Raw genomic sequence first — 25,254 nt, forward strand, 5'->3', positions numbered from 1 at the left:
CAAGCTGGAGTTTCTTTTTTATTAGTATTTTATTTTGACAGCTGTCAGTTCAAAAATTAGAAAATATTTCCTTCGAGTACAGGGTCTTTCAAGCTGGAGTTTCTTTTTTATTAATAATTTATTTTGATAGCCGTTAGTTCAAAAATTAGAAAATATTTCCTTCCAGTACAGGGTCTTCCAAGCTGCAGTTTCTTTTTTAGTAGTATTTTATTTGGCAGCTGTCGGTTCAAAATATAGAAAACATATCCTTCGAGTACAGGATCTTTCAAGCTGGAGTTTCTTTTTTATTAGTATTTTATTTTGATAGCCGTCAGTTAGTTGACATCTTTTGAAGCGATATTTTGTTTTAAAAGCTGTTAGAGTTCGATAACCTCTCTTATTGCTGGGGCTAGCTATGCTAAATTGTGAATAATTTCACCGTAGATATTTTCGAAGATTTCGGTAGAAACTGTATTTCCCAAAAATGTTTATTTTTCGGCGATTTTATAATAGAAAATTTACACTTCAGAGTATTTCAAGTTCGAGGTTTTTTAACGAGTATTTTATTTTGACAGCAGTCGGTTCGATGAAAATAATGTTAGAAAGTCTATCCTGCAAGCACAGGGTCTTCCAAGTTCAAGTTTCTTTTTTAGTGATATTTTGTTTTGACAGCTGTCAGAGTTCGATGACGTAAAGTAATTTAAATTGCGTACACCTTCACTTTTAGAAAATCCACGCATCAAGTACAGGGTCTTCCAAGTTCAAATTAATTTTTAAATAACATTGTATAGTTTCAACAGCTGTCAGTTCGATAACCTCTCTTGGCAGAAGCTGTTTAAGTTAAGAAGAAAATCTAGAAGTAACTAAAATGAGGGCGATTTCGGTCAAAACATTTTTGAAGCTTTCAGTAATGAACTTCATTTCTCAAATTTGTGGAATTTTTGGAAACATTAGAAAATCAACGCTTCAGTTACAGGGTATTTCGAGTGTTACAAGTTCGATTTTGTTTAACAGTTTTTTTATTTTGACAGCTGTCAGTTCGCTGAGGTCTCTTTTGGCAGGAGTAGAAAAAATTAAGTAGAAATTCTACATACAATGTACTAAACTAAGTTCTATTTCGGTCAAAATATTTTCGAAGGTTTCGATAGAAACTATGATTCTCAAATGGTGGGTTGTTCAAAGATGTTAGAAAATCTACACTCGAAGCACAGAGTCTCTTAAGTTCAAGGCTCTTTTCTGTTTTGGCAGATGTTTGTTAGGGTAGGTAGAAAATCTACAATTTACTAACCGAGTTCGATTGCGGTTCGATTCGCGGGCCATACAAAACATATCCAAATGCACTAGAAGTATGGTAGATCGGAGAAGATTCACGAATTCGTTAAATTGTCATTATTGCTGTTAACATAATCGTCCAACAGAGCTCAGCATAAACAATTTATTTAAAAAAAATGTCATCCAACTGGGTCAGTACAAGTCATAAAAATGCCAGCGCTCGACACATCCTGTCCGTTCAATTAAGAGCGTTGCTGCTATAGAGAAAATCATTTAAGATATGGCAGATAAATTTGCCAGCGTAGTAAAGAAAGATCAAAGAGATCTTGCTGGGGCAATCTATCGATTTTATTGCCATCAAAATTAATGATGGGTAGCTTAGCCTGACTCGATTTAAAGATTGTGTGGAAGTAAATACGAATTATTTTGGCATCAGCACAGGAATTGTAATAGGGCAGGGTAGATTGAACTATCAACTAAGCTGGGAATATACTCCAAAGGAACTTATAGGTTCTGTAGGAAGAAAGATGAAGCCGCCACACATGCGCTGTAACCGATCTCAAGAAACTAGGACAAATCAATAAACTCAATAAAATAGGACAAATACTAAAATTTATTCAGAGAGGGGGCACAATACAGGGTGAACGATATGAAGTGTTACCTATTCAAAACACCATAACTTTTTTGTATGAAATTAGTTTTTATTGATTTCAAAGACAAAATTGTTCAAAAAGGATTACAATTTTAACATATGTATATTCTTTTTACCTCGATATGACCACCCTTTGCCTTGACTATAGCCTTCAAACGGTCAAAAAATGAGTTGTATGCTGCACGAATGTGATCTTGAGGTATTTTGGCGCATTCTCATATAATCGCTTTTTTCAGCGCATCCATACTGGCATATTTTTTAGTCCTCACCTTGCTCTCCAAAATGGACCAGATGGAATAGTCCATCGGATTTGCGTCTGGCATATTCGAAAGCCATTGTGTGGCCGAAATGAAGTGTGGAACATGATTTTTTAACCATTCTTGGTTCACACGAGCTTTATGAGAAGGTGCCGAGTCCTGTTGGAACTTCCATGGTCTATGACTGAAATGTCTGCGTGTCCACGGCTCTAAAGCAGCTTCTAAAACATTTTCCCGATAATAAGTCGCATTCACTTTGACACCAGGCTCGATAAAAACGATTGGAGAGCGTCCATCAGCGGTCACTGCGGTCCAAACCATTACTTGCGATGGGAAATTGCTTCGCGTCGCCATACGTAGGCTCAAATTATCGTATGGGCGTTCGGTCAAGTAAACACGATCGTTTTGAGTGTTTATGAACTGCTCAATTGGGAAATTTGTTTCATCAGAAAAGACAATGTTAGGAAATTCGCCACGTTCGTGCAAGCGCAACAACTCCTTTGCTCTTTTGCTGGGGGGGAAGATCGTGTGCTTTTTGGATCTTGTAAGCTTTGATCTTGAGTTCATTTTTCAATATGCGTCGAACGCTGTCTTGCGATATTTTCAGTTCTTTGGCCATTTTCTACTTCCACTTCGACGTGGATTTCGTTCAAGTCGAGTCTTCACTTTCCGAACCATATCTGGCGTTGTTGCGGTTTTTTTGGTCCGCCCCCATAGCGTTTTGCAATGTTACCAGTATTATAAGTATAACGTTTTATAGTGCAATACACAAACATTTTATTCACATTGGGGTGACTGAGCTCACGAACAATGGCTGGTTGTAATTTTCCAGCCAAATATAACGCAATCACACTATTACGTTTGAATTCGATCCAGAAAAAATAATTCAACAAAACTGTGTCGCAAATGCTTTTGATGGCTTATAAACAATATTTTCAACTGTCATTAGAACAATTTTGACGTTGATGCCATGAACTGTTTTACAGCAGTTCACAGCAGTGTGAAGTTGGTAACACTTCATATCGTTCACCCTGTAGATCTTCCAGGTCGCAGTATTAAGAGAGTTGTGCTCAGAAATCGTTACATTTACAGCGACTCTAATTGTTAAGATACAATTTACTGTATTCGGCGTTAACACCCGCTTCGATGTACTGAAAATTTCAAGCGAGTTTGCTCCTTTAAATGCCAAGTTGAGCTGTGGTTAAACATAAACTGCTGTTAAGGCTGAGTGGATATATACCGTAAAACCGTGTCAGGCAGTGAAATTGGATATAAATCTCTACTAATAAATTCTGTGGTAATCTTTTTAATGTATTCGCTCGCTTATATTTTTTTACTAAATTTTACTAAGTTTTAAGCTATCAATCTCGGTTTATAAAAAATCTACTGTAAATTGCCATATGCACTTTTTTCACCGAAGAAAAAAAAACCAATGCACTACGAATTTGCTACTTTCAGCGAAAACTATTATAAAATCTTAAACTATTTAATTAAATGCATTTCATTTTTTACATGTACAATATTTCATCAACTTTTTACCATAACAGAATTTGTTCATATATTTTGTTACTCTTTTTTCTTGCAGCGCCAAATTTTGTTAGCTCTTTTACACAGGGTGACTTTGTGTATTTTTTCTTTAGAGAAACGGCTGTGGAGTTTATAAATTGCGGAAAAGTGCGTAAAGAAATGAAAAACCACATACTAATATAACATACATTTTTTTTTTTTTTTGTTTCCTCAAAGTCATATTTCATATGCACAGCACTTTTTTATGGCTACAGATGTACTTTTATAAAGCGAAATTAAAACATTTGTCACGAGTGTTTTTAATTGATTTAAAAGCGTGTTATAATTGTTGCATTTTTTTGCGCCACATTCGAGTTCAAATGTTTAAAAATTGAGAAAAAAATGTCGGGGCTACCTTTTGTTTCTAGGCGGCTGAAGTGTTACAAGGTTTGTTGTTTGCTGGGCAAAATGAATAGTGCCAGCAAAAAAATTGTAATAATTGGTTTTATCCACAACTGATGTGTTTGGGAAAGTGGCGAACAGCGAGTAGCTGCAAAATAAAAACATACAAAAATTTCAATTTTTTGGTTGCAAGAAGTGGTAAGGTCAAAGTGTTGGTTAGATCCAACCAATTTTAAAAGTTTGAAAATAATAGCACTGAGGCTCTGGTGAGCAATGTTTTGGCAATCAGTTAGGCACCTAAAGGATAATGAAGTCATTGGCTAGATAATTCCATTGATTTGAAAAATAGCTCGGATTTTCGAACAGGTTAAAGCTAAAAAAAAGCTAGCAAATAAAATAAAATAAAAAATTATTTTACCTGTGCATTACCATGACGGGGAAAATTCTAAAACTATGCATTTGATAATTTTTTTTTTGTGAGCAATGCCATGTCATTTAAAAATGTTATACTTTTTTTTAAATTTTTTAGAGTAAAATATTCTTTGTATATATATTTGGCAAAAAACTTAAGTAAATTTTAAAAACATGAATTATTTTGTTTTATGATCAATTCCAAGTCAGTTGATCCAAGTACTTACAAGGCGAAGACCAAAATAAACAATATGGCGTCATAAAAATGTTTCTGACGGCGTCATCTTTTTAATGAGTTAGTGCCTTGGAAGTTACATCTCTAGCTGACTTCCAGTGAAAGCTTGTTGACATTCGGTTCAATGGAAGCGAAGTTATTGCGTCTAAAGTGTCAGTATGCTTGTGTCATCGGTACAAAAAATGAGTTTCGAACAAAGAGCTAAATCAAATTTTGTGTTAAAATGGGTAAAACGTTTACCGAAACATTTGAACTGATGAAAAAAGCTGATACGTTTCATTGATGGTTGTGAAGACATAAATGACAATGAACATACGGGCCACCTAAAATCAGTAATCACCGGAAACCGAAATCGGAAATCGAATTTGTTCGTAAATTTATGAAAAATTAGCCGAAATCATCGTTGAAATTCATGGAATTGGAGTTGAATATCTTCAAAACATCGATTAGTCGCATTTTAACTGATCATTTGGGCTTACGAAAGATCTGTGCTAGTTTCATTCCGCACAAGTTAATTGAGCAGCAATAATTGCTCAAAATTCAACCTTCGAGACTGAGGTGAGAACTTGCTTCACAGCATTGTAACTGGTGATGAAACCTGGTGTTTCCAATATGAACCTGAAACTAAGCGTCAAAGTGCCCCAGACGAAGCACCACCTAAAAACTCACGCTTGGAGAAGTCAAAAATCAAGTAGATGCGTATTTGTTTTTACGATTCCAAGGGAATTGTCCACAAGAAGTTCGTGTCAACGGGCCAAACCGTCAATGCAATTTTCTATCTTGACATTTTGAAGCGTTATTGGCGCTTATTGCATGATAATGCTCCATCTCATCGATCCCCCCGTGTGATGGATTTTTTAACTAGAAATCGCATTTTAACCATCAATCACTCTCTATATTTGCCTGGTAAGGCTCCCCATGACTTCTGCCTTCGAAAAAATGCATTTGGCCATGAAAGGAAAACGTTTTGCGTCCGTAGAGGCCATCCCGAAGGACATTCCGGCCAATGACATGAAACACTCTTTCGAAAGCTTTTACAGCACGCAAAACAGTGCATCGCGACCAGTGGGGACTATTTGGAATAAAAAAACACGAACTTATCAGAAAAAAGCTCCTGTCCTTTCTATTTTAGCTCAGTCTTGTTTATTTTGGACTTCACTTTTATAATTGTTTGTTTTTTTTTCATTTTTTAGCATAAACTATATTTCATTTATTTTATTTTTATTTATAATAATGTTACAACAAATTTAGATAAACAACTTTTTTGCAATTTTTCCGAAATACGCTCTCCTCAAATATTTTTAATTATATTTTTTTCCTTTACTTTATTTCGCTAAATTTACCTAACATCAATTTATATTATTTTACTTTATTTAACTTTTATAATTTCATTTTATTTAATTTTACCTTACTTTATTTTATGTTATTCTGTTTAATTTATTTTACCATTTTTTCAATTTCTTCTATTTTTTTATTTTTATTTTATCTCACTTGATTTCATATATTCATACTTTATTTCACTTCTTTTTTTTAATAAAACCATAAATTTGTCGTTTTCTAATAATAGGTGTTATTCAATGTTAAGATCAATGGTTACGTTGCTTGTGTGGGATGTAGCGGCGTCTTGTTGAAAGTAAACGTTGTCCAGATCAATACCATAAAAAATTGTTAATCATCTCTCGATAGCGCAATCCATTCACCGTAACTATTGCTCCAGCTTCATTTTCGCAAAAGTAAGGTCCAATGCCTCCGCCGGACCATAAACCGCACAAAACAGTCACACGTTGAGAATAGAGAGGCTTTTCAACAATAACTCTTGGGTTTTCTGAGCCCCAGATCCGAAAATTTTGCTTGTGGACGAAGCCACCGAGATGGAAATGGGCCTTATCACTCAAGATGATTTTTCGTTGGAATTCCGGATAATTTTCATGCATTTCAACGGCCCACTCAGCAAAGACACGACGTTGTTGATGATCGGCCGGCTTGAGTTTTTGTGTGAACTGGACTTTATAAGCCATAAGACTCAAATCCTTATGCAAAATACGGTGTAATGACGTTTGTGGAATGCCTAATTCCAAAGAACGACGAGGAATGGACAAATCTGGGTTTCTTCAACACTTTCGGCTACAACAGCAATATTTTCGGCTGTTCTTGAGCGACGTACACTGTCTGTATTGCGGTCCGACAAGGTGCTTCACGATGACCCAAAAATGTTCCGAGTTTTACGAACCCTCTCTGCCAAATTGTCACCATTTTTGTAGTGAATTTTAATAATTTCAAGGCATTGTTTAAGCGTGTGTCGTTCCATTTTTATTAAAGGCGTAGTTTCTACTTGTCAAATATCAAAAAATTAGAGCCTCAAAAGTGACATCTACCGAGATAGATCCAAATAATCTTGTTATTGGAAAACCCTTTAGAACCTTAACCTTACCTTAAGCGACTGGCGTACTCAAAGGGTGCCGGTGGCTTAGAGCTCAAAAATTTAAGATATTTTCAGGAATTTTTTTTTTTTTTCAATAAAAAAATGAAAAACGATATTTACATTTTTTGGCTTTTATTTAACTTCTTTTACATACAAAAATGAAAAAAAAAATATTTTTTTTTTTAATTTTAATAATTTTAAAAATGTCGCTGAAGGTTGACCCTCTCGAAATGTTGGACCTGTACAGTGTTGTCCATTTTGGCTCTTCTATTTATCTGAAACACAGAAACTAAAAAAGTAGGTATTAATCAATATAGCTATGTCCCTATGTACTAGAATAATAAAAAAAAATTGACAAAATGGCGCGATTTTGAATTTGACACTCTAAAAATTAGTTTGTTTTCGGTTTTTTTTAATCAAAAAAGTATGAAGTAATTGAAATAATAATATGATTCTAGTACGGGCGATAGCCATTGATGTTGTGAGCAACATATTCAAATTTCAGACGATTCGGTTGAACTGCTGTATTTTTTTTTTTTTTTTTGACAACACCAGACTGAAAAAAGTCGTTTCGAGAAAACTGAGTTAATAGATTTGAGAGTGGATACTTTTCGTTGATGCTGCCACGTGACGAATCTGACTCTAGCTGCTAAAAAAGCTATAGAATCAAAAATACTGGGAATATTCTTCCCAAAAATTTTACAACATATTCTTAAAGGCCTATAATTTCGAAATCCCAAAAAAAAACTCGATTTTTTTTTTTAATTCTAGACCAACGGGACCCCTTAAAGTTTGAGACACAGGAGCACGTGGACCGCTCTCTACTTAGTTAATGGGCTGTAGAAGCTATAATATTGAGAATTTCCGCAAGAAAATTTCACAGTATATTCTTAAGATACTAAACTTTCGAAATATCGAAAGAACAAAAAATTGATTTTTGTGAAATTTCTAGGCCACCGGGTCCCCTTAAGGGGGGAGCCTGGTTTATGAGGTCTAAAAGATGCATCTCTTTGCAATTTTGTTTTTAAGGAAATATATTAGGAATCGCTAAAAACGAAAAAAAATTGATTTTTTTTACCTTATAAACCAGGCTCCCCCCTTATCCAAAAACCCTTTAACACCCTAGAGGTTCTTCGACTATGTTTCCACCTATAATCGCCCTTCTATAAAAAAAATATTTATTAGCTAGAAATATTATCTATTTATTAATATTTATTATTTTAGTTAAGCTTAAGTAAGTATTATATTAATAAGTAATCAAGTCTAGAGGGATGCCGTATATCTCATATTTATCACATTAATGCACTTAAAAGAGATTAAATCTAGGTGTAAATCTCAGCACCGTGGAAATGTGTTCTGAATAGTTATTAATAAAATCACGTAGGCTTGACATATAAGTACAGATTTATTGTTTTTTTTTTACTATAAGATATTTTTCATAGGCAGATTAGTTATCGAATTCCTACACCAAGCCATTTTCATTTATTTATTTTTTTTTTTAACTAATTCATTATGAAAAGTGCTGCCTAAAATCCAATTTTTCATGGTATTACTCACAAATGCCACCTGACTCAGTCGCTCGCTTACCACATCAACCGCAATCGCATCAATCCCCGTTAATGACGCTCATATTTTCGTTGTGGCCGCGACTGTCGCAAATTTCAATTGGGCACCGCTGCTTCCCTTCATTCATTCCTTTATTGTGGCGTTTGCCGCCCATGACATTTCAACTCTGATTGTGAATTGTGTGCCGTGCTGTGCATGTGTAAAAACAATATAACGGGTGTTTTTTAGAGGTATAGTACTTAAAAAAAAAATTATCAGTATTTTGGGCTTATTAGATTGTCAGTTTTTTTTTATTTAGTGTACGTGAATCGTTTCGGGCGTTTGACTATTTCAATTGCATTTTATGTTGACTCATCCGATTTTTACTTCTGATGAACTAATTAAGTGACCTGTTTTCTTCATGGGCCTCGTTATCTTGTTAAAAATTTTATATTTTAAATTCCGAGTTGTGCATCTAAGCCGGTATATCAGCATCAACCGGTGACTTACCGTAGTGCCTTAAGAAGTAATTAAAAGAGGCAGTCAAATCGCATAATCTTATCGGGAAATTTATGTAAAATTATTTCCTATACCAAAAACCAATAAAGTGAAGGTTTTACGCATTGTGTGATAATTTTGCTAGAATCATTTGATACTTGGCTGATTGATGCCGACGTGACGGACCAAAAACTTGCTAATAATTTGGGCTCACCAGTGAAGAATAAATTTTTTCCCTATCTACAGCATAGGCTCGTAATATCTCTGGCATGAAAATCAAACCAAACACTTACCTTCTTGGAATGAAGAGGAATTATCTCAGACCAAATACGCCAACTGATCACGAAGTGAAGCTCATCAAACCAAATTGAACATTGGAGAAGGCGCAGTGATTTTGGAAATAAATTTGCGTAATTTCTAAACACTGCTCTATCAAGCTTTTATCAAGCTGTGGTGCTCGTACCACCAGTAATACGAAATATAGCCGAAGGTGGTTCGCTAGCAGATAAAGACGACAAACAAAATAAATGGTTGCTGAATTTCATGAAGAAGCCGCACGTTTTTGTATTTTGTGGTATTTCGAGTTTCAATTTAAAGAAAATCTGGTACCGTGAAGTACTACTACAGAGCCAGAATATACACGCCTATGAATATAAGATGAATAATATCAAAGACTCAAGCAAAACTCTATTCTCCTGAATATAAAATCAGGCTCTGCAGTGACATCCATCATCATCAAAGCATCACAGTTCGGCGTGAAGAATTGCTTCCATTACTATTCGCCTCCATGACTCTCAGTCATCAGCTTTTCGTTTCATATCAGATATGCCCATAGCTCCGAAGTTGTCTTCAATGTCATCACTCCATCGTTTTCTCGGTCGACCTCTTTATTTGTTGGATTTATTTCGAAGTTGTTTTTTATAGTTACATCGTTGCTCATTCGTAGAATGTGACCGCACCATCGAATCCTTTGCGCTGGGATATATTGCGATGACCGCAGTGACAGCCAAGCAGCTCTAAAGCAGTTGTAAGAAACCACTTGCACCTCTTCACGAATAGTCCGGGGATGTACAAGTATGTAAACTGAGACTGAGTTTCGCTACCAGGTAGAAGGAGCTTGAATTTGTTTGATTGTCGGCGTTTTGTGCTGTTAAAGGCAACGCAGTGGCTGATGAATCGGCGAACTGCGCTTCTTTGGAACATCAAATTGCACCGGAACTAATTTTGTGGCCGACCTTGTCGAATACACCAAAGGTTTCATTAATAAATGCAGTGGTGAAACTTGCAAAATGTCCATGTGATTTCTGAAAAGGCCAGACAGAGAAGGAGTTGAGCTACGAGCGCTGATAAGACTCATTGCTGGGCACAATCCATGGGCATATCGTCGGCATAAGCATCAGCAATGAACCGTTTTGAACATTTTTCCGGCCTTCGCGAGGCTTATGGTAGATGGTAAATCTTTGTTTCGGATAGTTTGATAAAGGACGAGCTATAATTCGCTTACCCTCAAAAAGCTGCTAAAATTCATAAAAGAGACGAGGAAGTTTGCAGACGAGCAATGAATTCACACTCCCGCTGTCTTCGCCTATCTTTCAAATAATCTTTGTAGGCCTTAAGTCTAATAGTTAATATAGACGGAGTGTCTTGAGAATTCTGGAAAATTCAAACTGGTATTTAATTCCGAATCTAATGGTGCCATGGAAGAAAAATTCAAACACCTAATGACCGCCCGACTTTCAGCGTGAAGCCTTCCCTCTCTTTCCAATGTAGTACCTCTCGTTCCTAAGAACTAATCGGTATAGCCATAACCTGCGTTCCATTTGAGTTGTTTTTTTGCTATGGTAGTTATGAATGGACTTATGCGTCAGCTCATTCTGCATGGTCTGTCAAGTGATTTCTAGGCCAAAAACATTCCGTTGTTAAACCGTCAAACCGGTGAAGCCCCAACTTTATTGCCAAGCTTTGCAAGACAGTGTTTTATACATCTAAAAAAGCACCCGTTATATACTTTAATATTCGCATTTTTCATTTTTTTTGTCAACCATGATTTACATATTGCGTTTTCTGTACTTTTTTTGTTTGCTACTTTTGTGAATTTGTCATTTCACCAAATTTAGGCAATTTATTCACGCGTGGCGCGCGTCTGCAAATGGGACAAGGGTGGACCGCATCGTTTTCGCAACCGCTGGACGTCATTCCTGAAATCGCGCCTCAATTGCTCCATACCAGGCGAATATCCGTTCTACTTCAATGAGATACGTAAGTGAAAATGTGAATAAAATATGTACATATATTTCTTTTTTTCTTACATTTCTTTTTCCAATTTTTTTATGGGCGTGAATTGCCGAATACCGGCCGCCTTCAATTGCTGAGTGACATTAAAATTAATGTTTAGATTTTAAGATTTTTATATCCTTCTTGGCTTTTGTAGTTGTTGTTGCGGCGCGCAGCAAATCACGCGCTCATGCGACGCTCAAAGTCATTTCAAATATTCCATTGAAAACTTTTTTTTGAAATTCATGCAATTCATTTCATTTACTTTTTTACTTCTTCTGCCTTCACTGTCTTACTCGTCGTATTTGGATCCCCCCATTTGGATGTGCGCTTACTAAATCCCATTTCTTCGCTGCTATTCGATCTACGCCCAACTTTGTTGCCAACCAGAATCGGCCAGCAATCTCGTCGAAGGACACTATGGCCACACAAGCGCCAAATTGATTTATGGCGTTTTTAATACGCCAACAAATTCAATTCCCGGCTCAGCAGTTTGTGCATTTTCATTGCAGGTAAGTGCGACTACTCGACTTCGCGCAGCCAGCCACATACACCCGCCATTAGAGGTCCTCTACAGGCAGGCAGTGGTGGTGGTGGTGGTGTTAACAATTTTTTAGCGTTCGCTTTTATTTTCATTACCAATTTTGTTGATTTTTCCACTTTGCCGAATTCGTGTTTAATTTAATTTTATATATGTACGAGCACACACATATACACACACATATTTTTATATTTATCCTTCTCATTGCAGAAAATCGCGGACACATTCGAGGGTAACTTTAAGGAGCAGAGCAGCATTAACTCGAATTGGTTGCCTGTCAGCAAAACCAAGGTATATGGCACACTTTGCACAATTTTCATTATTTTCGCAATTAAAATGCCACATTTTTCCGTATTTTTGTTTACCTGCACACACGTGTACAGTGCGTGCTACTGAAAATCGTACAGGGATTTCTCAATATTTTTTAATTTTAATTTTTTTGCTAATTTATTATAAAAGGAGGTTGATATACTAAAAAAAAAATTAGAATCACAATTTTAAACTATATAAAAATTAAAAAAAAAAAAAATTTAAATAAAAAAGTTTAATAAAAAAATTTTATATTAATTAGATTTTAATTAAATTTTTTTTAAGATCCAGTTTTGCAGTTTGTTTCTTTACTTTGTTTATTCATTACAAAAATATAGTTAACATTTTGACGAAATGAGTATACATAAATCGAAACTCCAGACTTTTTACAAAATTCAACTTTTTTTATATCAAAAATGTTAAGTAAAGGGTGTTTTTTTAGAGGTTAGGTTTTCAAGTTGGCACTACTTTTTTCGTAGATGGTCTTTTTGACAGCTGTCACTTGATTTATGCTCAGTTTTGTTTGCCATTTCATAATGAATAGACTTACACCTGAACAACGTTTGCAAATCGTGCAAATTTATTACGAAAATAATGGTTCGGTTCGCGCGACGCATCGAAGAAAATTTTGTTCAGCGATGAAGCTCACTTTTGGTTGAATGGGTATGTCAATAAGCAAAATTGTCGCATTTGGAGTGAACATAATCCACAAGCCATTGCTGAGACGCCGTTACATCCTCAAAAAGTCACTGTTTGGTGTGCTCTATGGGCAGAGGGAATCATTGGTCCATATTTCTTTAAAAATGAAGCCGGCCATAATGTTACAGTCAATGGAGAGCGCTATAGAGCCATGATTAATGACTTTTTCGTGCCTGAATTGGACGATGTTGATGTGGACGACCTTTGGTTCCAACAAGACGGCGCTACATGCCATACAGCCAACGCAACAATCGATTTATTGAAGGAAACTTTTGGTGAGCGCATTATCTCGCGCCGTGGACCTGTGGCGTGGCCTCCAAGATCGTGCGATAAAACACCGCTGGACTATTTCTTGTGGGGCTATGTGAAGTCGTTTGTCTACGCAGATAAGCCCGAGACGATTGGCGTCTTGGAAGAGAATATTCGGCGCGTTATTGCTGACATACGGCCCCAATTGCTGCAAAAAGTGGTTGAAAATTGGGCCTCTCGGCTGGAATTTATTCGAGCAAATGGCAAACCCTTATCTTTATAATAAAGCTAAATTCTTGGCCATAATATTAAATTATATACGTTCTATTTCATCTTGAAAACCTAACCTCTAAAAAAAACACCCTTTACGAACTTCGAAGTATTTTAAAAATGGAGTTTTGCAGTCTGCTTCATTACTTCGTTAATTCATAATAAAATATAATTAATCTTTAGACCAAATTGGAATCGAAATTCTAGACTTTTTAAAAAATATTTTTTTTTATTTAAAGAATTCTAAGTAGGGATTTAGGAATATTTTGAGAATGCGGTTTTGCAGTCTGTTTTATTACTTTGTTAATTCATTAAAAAGATTTAATAATCTTGGACGAAATAATTAGAAATCGAGTTCCCAGATTTTTTAAAAATATTTTTGTTTTTTAAACTTCAAAAACTCATAGCAGAGACTTAGGAATATTTTGAGAATGCAGTTTTGCAGTCTATCTCGTTACTGTATTAATTTATTATAATTTTTTTATATCAACATAAATATTCCTTAAACCAAATAAGTAGAAATCGAATTTCCAGATGTTTCATAAAACAATACTGTTTTTTTTTTTTTCATTTCAAAAATTCTAAGCAGAGATTTAGGAATATTTTGAGAATGCAATTTTGTAGTAAATACAATTATGATATAATAGACCTAAATTTTTTGCAATGATTTCATGTTAATTAATTATAAAAAAATACTTTTCTGCTAACAAAAGGAGAGGAAATCCAATCCCGTAGTTTTTAACAAATTAAAAAAAAAATGTGAAAAATTTAAAATTGACCAACAAAAAATGTAATTAAAAACAAAACTTAGATTCTTATCAGATTATCTAAATTTTTTGAAGCGCACAGAATGCAATTTTAATAATACGCTTCAATTTTCGTGCAGTGCGTTACCAATTTGTTTTCTTTTTATTTAAAGTTTCATAGAAGTATATTTTCAAAAATTTGTTTTAAATACTCTATGGGCTTAATATTGATATCAATACATCCAATTATTCAAAAAGTGCGTGTAGCGAAGTACACTAACAGAAATGAAACTTTCAAGGCAGACAAAGAAAGAGGAAGAGACCCGAGGGAGAATGAGAGAGATAGAGAGAGAGAAAGAATATATATCTAAATAAATTTACAATATTTGCAGAGAATACAAATAGACAAAATTTACAAAAATAATCACAAAATACAAAAATGAATAATAATACACGTGGTATATCAACTGCGTATATATAGCGTCTATCGCCAACGCGTACTGTCACAGCACGCACAATACGATCTGTCGTATTCTAACTATACGTTGCTCTCTCTCGCTCCGATGTATTAGCGTGGCGTTAGAGCCGTGCGCCCATATAACGTCTAGCACTATAACGCGTCTAATACGCGCATGCGAATTACTATCTGTCCTATTCTAACAAAGTGTTGCTCTCTTTCGCTTTACGATAGTAATATGGCGTTAGTGCTGCACGTTTACGCGTCACTCTCCTTCTCTCTCTGTTATATTCCAACGCCTTGTATATAATGTATATGTCGTTCTCTCTTGCTCTAACTATAGCCTTAGCGTAGGAGTGGGTGAAAAGACGAAGGACCGCACAGGGAGACGTGAATAGCCTAAAGTGTTTCTAAGATATATAAAAGGTATAGCTCTCTCTCTCTCCTTTTCCTCTACGTTATATCTTTTATCTCTCTCGCGGAACAAAAATGCCCAAAACGTTGCATGCCCTTGAAATTTTACTCGCCATTCTCGCTCGTCCATCGATGCCGAGAAAGTTTCGCTTCAAAAATTGTATTTATTTTTCGCCAAGGACATATACATTTTTTTCAAATAATTAATTTTAAAATTTCATACATCTTTAAGGATACATTTTTCAAAGGACATTTTTCTACTACATTTGTCCTAATGAAAATTCTTCTTTCATGTCAATTTTAATTTCATTAAGTGAATATAAGCGCTTAGAAGAATTTTTTGAATATTTAGTACTTTGAAACTGTAAAATTCTTATCTCTTCTTAAAATTTTGGATTGATGAGAAAATGAAAAAAAATAAAAATAAAAATGTATTTAATTTATTATTTACTAATATACAATACATAAAACCTATAATTTCACGTGTATAGGAAATATTTTCTGTATAACTTTTACGAGGGTTGTTTGAAAAGTGCGTGCAAAATCAGAAAGATGGCACTACTGGCGCGTATCGGAGCTATGTTTAGTAAGTAGCATCTCTTAAAAGAAGACACATAAAGTTTCAGCCAGATCGGCCCGTTTCTTTGTGTTTGGCATTCCTTGGTATCGAGCAAATCGAGTGATTCTCCTAATCCATCACGACAACGCACCAGCTCACGCCTCAGCAGTTGTGACCACAAAATTAATGGAAATAGGGCTCCAAATCGTTTCACATGCCCTCTATTCTACAGACTTGGCTCCCTCGTAAACCTCGAACTGTTATTTGTTTACCAACCTGAAGAACTGGCTAGCGGGAAAAATATTTTATTCAAACGAGGAGGTGATAGCAGAAGCGAAAAGCTATTTTTTAGACTTGGACAAATCCTAGTAGTCGAAAGGGATCAGCAAACTAGAACAGCGTTAGACGCAGTGTATAAGCTTAAAAGGAGACTATGTTGAAAAATAAAAGATAATACAGGACCCGTCATCTATCGTTACGGATTTGAACTAGGTATTATTTGAAAAATGGTAACACTTAGCTGTCATCTGATTTGACAGAAAATTAGTTTTATTCTTCCGCTGAACGAAAATGGTTGTGTATACGCTCAAAGAACGCTAGGAAATATTGCGACATTACTTTGAAAATCATGGTAATGTTGCAGAATGTGTACGATGAAGACTTTTACCAAAAAATCATCTTTTCGGATGAAGCTCATTTCCATCTCGGTGGGTATGTTAACAAGCAAAATTGCCGCATTTGGGGCTCAGAAAACCCGCACGCACTCGAAGAAAAGCCGATGCATTCACAACGAATCACTGTTTAGTGCGGATTTTGGTCGAGAGGCATCGTTGGTCCATTTTTCTTCGAAAATGAGCGAGGAGTGGCCGTAACCGTCAATGGAGAGCGTTACCGGGCTATGTTGAACGAATTTTTGTTCCGACAAATTGAAGAGAAGGATAATGGCGGCATTTGGTTCCAACAAGATGGCGCACTTGCCACACAGCGAATGCTACGATCAATCTTTTGCGCACTGTCTTCGAAGATCGCATTATCAGCCGAAATTCTGATATCGTTTGGCCGCCTCGGAGCTGCGATTTGACGCCGTTGGATTATTATCTTTGGGGTGCCATCAAAGACCAGTGTTATGCCAACAAACCAGCAACAATTGATGCACTGAAGACCAACATACGCGATGTCATAGCTGAAATACCGCCGCATACAATGGAAAATGTGTTGAAAAATTGGACCGATCGTATGGGATGGTCCATGGCTAGCCGAGGCAGCCATATGAATGAAGTTGTATTCCATCATTAACCGGAAGGATTGTACTTCAAAATAAAAAAAAACAGTTTGGAAAAATATTGAGTAGTTTCTTTTTTATAGCATTTTTGATTCCGTAAAGTTATATGGCGGACCCTATATTTATTTTTCACTCTCCGCTGGACACCTTTATTAAAACCTTCGGTTGGGCGCCCGGGTCGGACTTTTTTTCGTGCTGTTCGAGGATCATTTTTAAAAGGTTATAAACACAGATCGATAGAAAATGAGATCTTAGGTAGCTACCTGGAAGAACTAGATGTTAGCTATAACAGAAATAGGTTAAATTTATGTCCAGAGAAGTTTGGCTAGACCCCAGTACCCAACGGAAGGTTAAATAGTTTTTATTTTTGCATGGACTTTTCAAACGATGGGTGTAATCAAATATTTCAAATTATTTTAGAATACCCAGTTTCGTAGTTCATTTTCGAAGAAAAGTAGGAAAAATCGAAATCCTAAACTACTTAAAGATTTGAATCGGCAAAACTTCCTCGAAGTTCTAGTAAATTTTTTTTTTTTTTTTAATTTTTACGTGCAGTTTTTAGACCTTAAATTTTATTATGGACTATGAATAAGTTCGTGCGGTTTTACAACAGATGGCGTAACTTGATTATTATTCCATCGATCCACATTTCCAAACATTCATTGGAGAGCTACTGTCGTAAGGCACAAACGTCAGTATACGTTTTTTATTTGAAGCGTAAACAACAATATTTTTACCACACTTGAAAATGTTGAATTTCGTGCCAAATAATGTGTTTTTGCGGGGAATTCTTCTTCATTATTTTAATATGAAGAAAAAAGCAGCCGAAAGTCATCGTATCTTGGTGGAAGTTTATGGTGAGCATGCTCTAGCTGAGCGAACGTGCCAGAAGTGGTTTGCACGCTTTAAAAGTGGTGATTTTGGCTTGGAAGACGAAGAACGCGAGGGTGCGCCGCCAAAGTTCATGGATACCGAATTGGAGGAATTGCTCGATCAAGATCCGGCTCAAACGCAAGAAGAGGTTGCAAAAACTTTGGGAGTTGATCAATCAACCATTTCCAAACGTTTAAAAGCCATGGGAATGATCCGAAAGGTAGGCCATTGGGTGCCGTATGAATTGAAGCCAAGAGACGTTGAACGCCGTTTTATGGCATGCGAACAACTGCTTCAACGGCACAAAAGAAAGGGTTTTTTGCATCGAATTGTGACTGGCGATGAAAAGTGGGTCCATTACGACAATCCAAAACGTCGGGCAACGTATGGATACCCTGGCCATGCTTCAACATCGACGTCGGCGCAGAATATTCATGGCCTGAAGGTTATGCTGTGTATCTGGTGGGACCAGCTGGGTGTTGTGTATTATGAGCTACTGAAACCGAATGAAACGATTACGGGGGATGTCTACCGACGACAATTGATGCGTTTGAGCCGAGCACTGCGAGAAAAACGGCCGCAATACGCCGATAGACACGACAAAGTTATTTTGCAACATGACAATGCTCGGCCACATGTTGCACAAGTGGTCAAAACATACTTAGAAACGCTCAAATGGGATGTCCTACCCCACCCGCCGTATAGTCCAGACCTTGCGCCATCCGATTACTATCTCTTCCGATCGATGCAACATGGCCTGGCTGACCAGCACTTCCGTAATTACGATGAAGTCAAAAAATGGATCGATTCGTGGATTGCGGCAAAACCGACCGAATTTTTCACAAAGGGAATCCGTGAATTGCCAGAAAGATGGGAAAAAGTAGTAGTAAGCGATGGACAATACTTTGAATATTAAATTTGTAACCATTTTACGTCAATAAAGTTTCAAATTTCGAAAAAAAACCAAATTTAAAGGCGCTGTTGCCAACAATTTATAAAGAGTTTATCCTTTTTTTTCGCTGAGAGTCTTGCGCATTTCTTCCATATCTAATTTCTTAAAAAAGGTAGTAGACATCAAAGTGACAAACTATTTGAAAAAATTAAATGCAACAAAATTTTACAAAAAACCAAAAATTCTCAGAAATTTTTTCATAATTTTAGCGACTGTGCAGTTTCAAAAGCGAAAAAATTTCATCAAAATTCCAAAAATTCTCAGAAATTTGTACATAATTTTACCGTCTACACAGTTCTGTAACCCATCAAATATTATTTAATTGAGCGTGGCGCACATTTTAAGACGCTATTACCAACAGTTTCGAAGTTTTACGTTTTTTTTTTTTTGTTGCTGACATTCCTGCACATTTTCTCCAAATAAAAATAAATATTTTGATACAATTTTTTTCAATTTTTTTATGTTGGTTTTCATTTTGATTTTTCCAATTATTTCATTTAGAGAGATTTTCTTTTTTTTTTTGGTTATTTTTTTGTTTTAGATTTAAAAAAAATGTATATAAAAAATTAACAAAAAGAAAAAAATTAAATTTACAAGCATTATAAAAATTGTTGTACCATTTTCTCCAGCACTCACTGTACGCGTGTATACGTATGGTTGTTTGCTTGTATCAACAGCATCGCTTTATTTTTCTATATAGTCCATTCAATGAAATTGGCCTCATCGATTGGCACTTAACCACTCATTTTTATTGATATGCCACAAACCGCAGTTGATGTCGTCTCGCACTCGCACTCTTCATTCCACTGCGCCCCGCTCAGGCTCGTTCTTCATATTATACACATCCGTCTGAGTGCATATTTAACTGAAATGCGCACAAATTAAAATTCATTTAATCGTGATTGACTTTTAATGCGACTACATAAACATCTGCTTAATCGCGTCTGCAGTATTCGTGTCGTAGTACTACAACTATTGGTTTTAAGTGGCCAATTAGTGGGTATAAGCTACATACAGTGCATACGTGCATGGATACTAACACTGAGGGTGACTAGCAATAAGTAGTAGTACGAGTAGTAGCCTGCAATTTATATGCTCAATACATACAATACTTACGTACATAGGTATATGAGCATTTGGGAGATATATGAGAGAGTAAGAGTCAGATTGACACAAAGTTTTATAGTAGTAGATGTGGATTAACCGCTGTTAATCGCTCTACACGAAATGGCTTCGGTGATCTGAATTATCACTCCGAACTGGAGCAACTCCCTTTTCTGCAGTATTTGGCAGTGGCCAGTTTTCGAGCACCCCAAAAACTGGCGCCTAAAAATCAGATTTTGATCCAACTTACAGCGGGTAATGGGTTGACGGACACCCGTTATCAAAATTAGACTGCATTTACGAGGGGTGCCTTGTATATGTCGGGATTTGGCAACCCTGATGTTGCAATCTGGCAACTGACAGCTGTATCGCAAAGTTTGACATTTTTTGGCTTTTACGTACTCAGAATGTTTTGAAATACCAGCGCTATTTGTGTTGTTTACAGTAACTTAAAATATTCATCTCGGTCCAAAAAAGGAATTAAATCGTGAACATTTTCGTGCGATTATTTGTTACAACTTTCGACGTGGATTAACTCAGCAACATTGCATGGATGAACTTAATTCATTTTTTGGCGATAAAGCTCCATCAAGGACCAGTGTTTATCGATGGTATGGTGAATTCAATCGTGGTCGTAGTTCACTCCAAGACGAATTTCGTGAAGGTCGTCCAAAATCAGTTGTTGTTCCGAAAACCATTGATGCTGTGCGCGAACTGATATTGCAAGATCGTCATGTGACCTATCGTGAGATTGAGACAATTTTAGGCATTAGTGGGACCAGCATACATTCAATATTGCATAAACATTTGACTGTCAAAAAAATTTGTTCGCGTTGGATCCCACACAATTTGTCAATCGCTCAAAAAAAGGCTCGTGTCGATTGGTCGAAGGAAATGCTGAAAAAATACGATCGCGGGGCTTCGAAACACGTCTATGACATCGTGACAGGTGATGAATCATGGATTTACGCATATGAGCCCGAAAGTAAACAGCAGTCGACTGTATGGGTGTTTCAAGATGAGCCAAATCCGCGCACGAAGCACTTCCAAACAAATGGTCACCGGTTTTTTCGGAAAAACTGGACATGTCGCAACCGTACCACTAGAACAACGCAGAACGGTAAATTCTGAGTGGTACACAACCATTTGTTTGCCAGTTGTCTTCCAAGAAATTAGGAAAACCAATCGCCAAAGACGGATCACTCCTCACCAGGACGATGCGAGCTCTCACACATCGACTCAAACAACTGCATTTATAAGCATCATTGAGGGTCATCCGCCGTATAGACCTGACTTGGCACCGAATGACTTCTTTTTATTCCCGTACGTAAAAACCAAACTGAGAGGTCAACGTTTTTCGACACCTGAAGAAGCGGTTGCGGCATTCAGAATGCATGTTTTGGAGGTACCTCATTCAGAGTGGCAAAAGTGCTTCGACAGTTGGTTCAAACGCATGCAAAAGTGTATCGATCTTCATGGAGAATATTTTGAAAAACAATAAAGTGATTTTCGATGATTTAAATTTGATTTTGCTCTCTAATCCCGACATATAAAAGGCACCCCTCGTATTAGCACGAAATTGCACAGAATTGCGGCGGGAACGGTTTTCTTGCCATCGAAAAAATATAATAATAGACTCATTGAAGTTTTCTCAACCCTGAGTATTGTTTTTCTGATCTTTTGATGACAATTCGTTTTTCTACAAGCAACATCAGGCAAAAAACAAGAAAATAGTATTCGAATTGCATAAGAAAACCCACAACATTTCAATAATTTAGAATGAAGTTAACAATGAGCTTCGACGAGTTGCTTCACAAAGTACTGTGGCAACTGACCGCCTGTTTAACCGACCGAATTTTCCGATGGAAGTTTATCAGCTGATCACCACCCGCTGTAATTCTATTTTGGGCTTTATTTCTTAAAACTCTCCCTCGCATCTCTCGCTATTAACAGCACTCGCTATTATTTCGCAAGTTAATTCCATCGTTGAGTTGAATTTTTCAATTGGATATCGGAAAACCACAGAAGTGCACTCCCAGCGATATACCTTTGGACACTGTGGCAAACAATTTTTTTTTATTTCTCACTCCAAATTATTTGCATTACTTTTTTTTTTGTAAAATAATAAGCAATTTTAATAATAGCTTAATCTAACAAAGGAGATCTTGAGCAGCTCGAGAAAGTAATGTCAACACACATCTATAACTTAAGCATCACATGTCGTGTGGTGAGCATTGTGTGATTTTTTTTTTTTTTTTTTTTTTTTTTTTTTTTGGATTGTGTTTGAATATATATTTTCTAGTGGCTTATAAGGTTCTGTGTAGAGGCCTACCTCTTCTGAGGCGTGGTATGTACTTATATGTACATAGGTGTTGTGCTAAAGAATATATCTGACAAGATTGCTGGGGTGGATTGACAGTCTCTTAGCATATTTTTCGCTTATTTCACCTTTTACTTCGTATTATTTCATTTCTCATATGCCTCAGGGCTCCCGCAATCATCCTAATTTTTTAAAGTGAAACTTTGTAGACGTCGATGAACGAGCGAGGATTGAGAGTAATATTTCAAGGCCGTGCAACGTTTTCTGGATTTTCGTTCCGCGAGAGAGAAAAAAGATATAACGTAGAGTAAAAGGAGAGAGAGATAGAGCTATACCTTATATATATCTTAGATACACTTTAGGCTATTTTTCTTGAGTTTTTTTTTGTGGTTGCTAATTTCTAGTGAGAAATAACACTGCCTACTTTTTGGCATCTTGATTGTTGGTGCAAATTTTATTTTTGATGCCTACTTTTTGGCGTTATATTTCCTTGGAGCCTGCTGTTTTGAGTGTTTTTTGGTCCCAATTTTTAGCCTTGTTTTTGTGCCTACTTTTTGGCGCTTCTTTGCGTTTCCTGGCTATTGCTTGTGCGTACCATAAAGTGCTATCCATTCCGGCGTCGGATTTATTGGTATTGCCTTGCGGTAATTGGGGCCGTTGCTGCGGTCCTGGAATCGCTGCGTTTGTGCGGGTGGTAAACGCTCAGAGTAGTGCGCGTTGTTGCCACGGTTTGTGGCCGGCGTGTACCTACACCGGTCGAGGCTGCTCCGTTTTTTGTAAATTTTGTCTATTTGTACCATATTCTCTGCGAATGTTGTGAATTTATTTAGATATATATTCTTTCTCTCTCTCTCCCTCTCTCTCATTCTCTCTCGGATCTCTTTCTGGTCTTTCCTTCTTTCTTTGTATGCCTTGAAAGTTTCTCTTCTGTTATGTGTACTACGCTACACGCACGTTTTTTTTTTTTGCTTCAAATCTCCATAGTTCAATGAAATAAGTCCATATGGGCTTAATGATGGCTTTATATTCTCTTCATTATGATAATATTGGTATGGCTCAATTACGTATGGAAGAAAATATCGACCAAATGGCCGCCGCGGTCCAACCTCCATCCGTTGGTCCAAATTTTCGATGACGCTGAGGCATAATTGAGGTTCTATGCCGTTAATGTGCCGGCCGAATTGTCTCATTCTTTAGCTCTTGAACTGTTTCTGGCTTATCGACGTACACCTTTTTTTTTCAAATAACCCCAAAGAAAGAAGTCCAACGGTGTCGTTGACGTTTAGGTGTGGTTCACATTCAACATCGGCCCTTGAAATTTAATCACCTTTTATAATAGAAGCTTGCTTTTCAACAACAATACTGATCTAGAGCCTATTAACCAATATAGGAATGTGAGCTTTAAGCCATGTTCTTTGCGTTTAGTCATTGTGTGGTTTTGCCACGTAAGATGTTTGTCCAAGTGTATGCCCAGGTACTCGTATTTAACGGCATTAACTTGTGTAATGAGCTGGTTAAATAAGGTAGCTGCAGGACAGGTTTCCCGTTTTAGCATGAACGTGACTTGCTTAGATTTGGTAGGATTTACTTTATTTCACTATTTATAAAGCCACGCCTCTAAATTATGGATATTTTCTTTCAAAAATTGTGTTTCTAGCATGCCGATGACATAAGGTCGTCTGCATATACTCTTATAGCTGTATCAATCTTGCTCGAGAGTGGAAGATCAGCAGTAAATAATATGAAATAAAACTGGTCCTAAAACTCTTCCTTGTAGAACACCTTCAGTAATCAAATCCAGATTAGTAAACTTCATCTCCCAGCTTAGTTCTACCTAAGTACCTATCCTTTAGATATGATTTTATCCCTTTAAAATAAGTGTTTTGTTATTTATATGTTTTAGATTTTTTCAAGTAACATCTAGGAATGTCGCCGTACTTTTCGTATCGTGTTATGAGCCCGGTGAATCTGCTCAGCTGTAGCGTGATGACGTGATTAACGAAAATCAAATTGGTGATCAGGAATCAGTTGCTTCTTCTCTGTGAGGAATAATTATAGCCAAATTCTTCTTCTTAAAAGGTTGTCTAGTAGATATTGGCATCAAGGCAGCTTTAGAATTCCGTTCGCATCTGTCACGAGTGTAGGTTAGGTTACTCTGCCAGCTAAAAAATTTTATAGTTTCTTTGTTTTTGTTTAAAAAATTTGCTAATACCATAAAAATTACGTAGTTAAATGATTATTTTTGGGCAAAAATTAAAATTTAAAATATAAAAAAAATTAAAAAATTAAAAAAAAAAATGTGCTTTAAATTAATTAGGATAAGAGAAAATATTGCATTTTTTTAATGTTCTTTATATTTATTTGACAGAATAGGCTTCCGCATATGAAAGCAGCATACACATATCTTTTTTCCTCATTATATTTGGATTACTATCTTCCACATTCTTTGCTTTATGCGCTCAAAAAATGAAAATTAAAAATTAAATTCTGCAAAGAAAAAAACTGCAACGTCATCGTTTAGAACCTCGCCGAAAATGTGCACATCATCTTTTGGCCAAAAGCAATAACTAATATACACACACAAACTCGTATGCTTTCCCATTGCAGGTACCTGAGCCGCGTCCCGGTTCGTGCCATAATGATTCACGAACACTGCCGGAACCAACGCTGAATTTCATCAAAACACACTCGCTAATGGATGAGAACGTACCGGCGTTTTTCGGTCAGCCAATTTTGGTCAGAACGAGCACAATGTAAGTACCTTGAATATTATGGTAGGAGTACTCAGGACACACCTTACTAACAGCCGCAAAAAAAAAAACAGAAAAAAAGAACAACAAAAAAACAGCAAATGCTATCTATGGTAGCAGCGGTTACAAGCAAACTAGCTGTACATTTGAGTATAGATGTATGTACTAGGGTTGTAAATCCCGGAATTTCGGGATTGTGGTATATTTCGAGATTATTTGCTTAAACTTCTATATTTATTTATTTAGGAATTTATATGTATGTATACTAAGTGGCCA

At 36.3% G+C, this 25,254-nt stretch overlaps 1 protein-coding gene across 1 annotated transcript in view; it reads left to right on the forward strand.

The window, feature by feature from the left end:
* The window catches only part of LOC129248673 (semaphorin-1A), a 323,037-nt gene that overhangs the window by 232,257 nt on the left and 65,526 nt on the right, over positions 1 to 25,254 (forward strand). The window contains 5 exon segments of the mRNA XM_054888304.1: positions 3,746 to 3,834; positions 11,297 to 11,438; positions 11,844 to 11,965; positions 12,205 to 12,285; positions 24,836 to 24,981. Coding sequence (XP_054744279.1) covers positions 3,746 to 3,834; positions 11,297 to 11,438; positions 11,844 to 11,965; positions 12,205 to 12,285; positions 24,836 to 24,981 — 580 coding nt within the window.

This window comes from Anastrepha obliqua, chromosome 5 (assembly GCF_027943255.1).
Source record: "Anastrepha obliqua isolate idAnaObli1 chromosome 5, idAnaObli1_1.0, whole genome shotgun sequence".
Taxonomy (NCBI): domain Eukaryota; kingdom Metazoa; phylum Arthropoda; class Insecta; order Diptera; family Tephritidae; genus Anastrepha; species Anastrepha obliqua.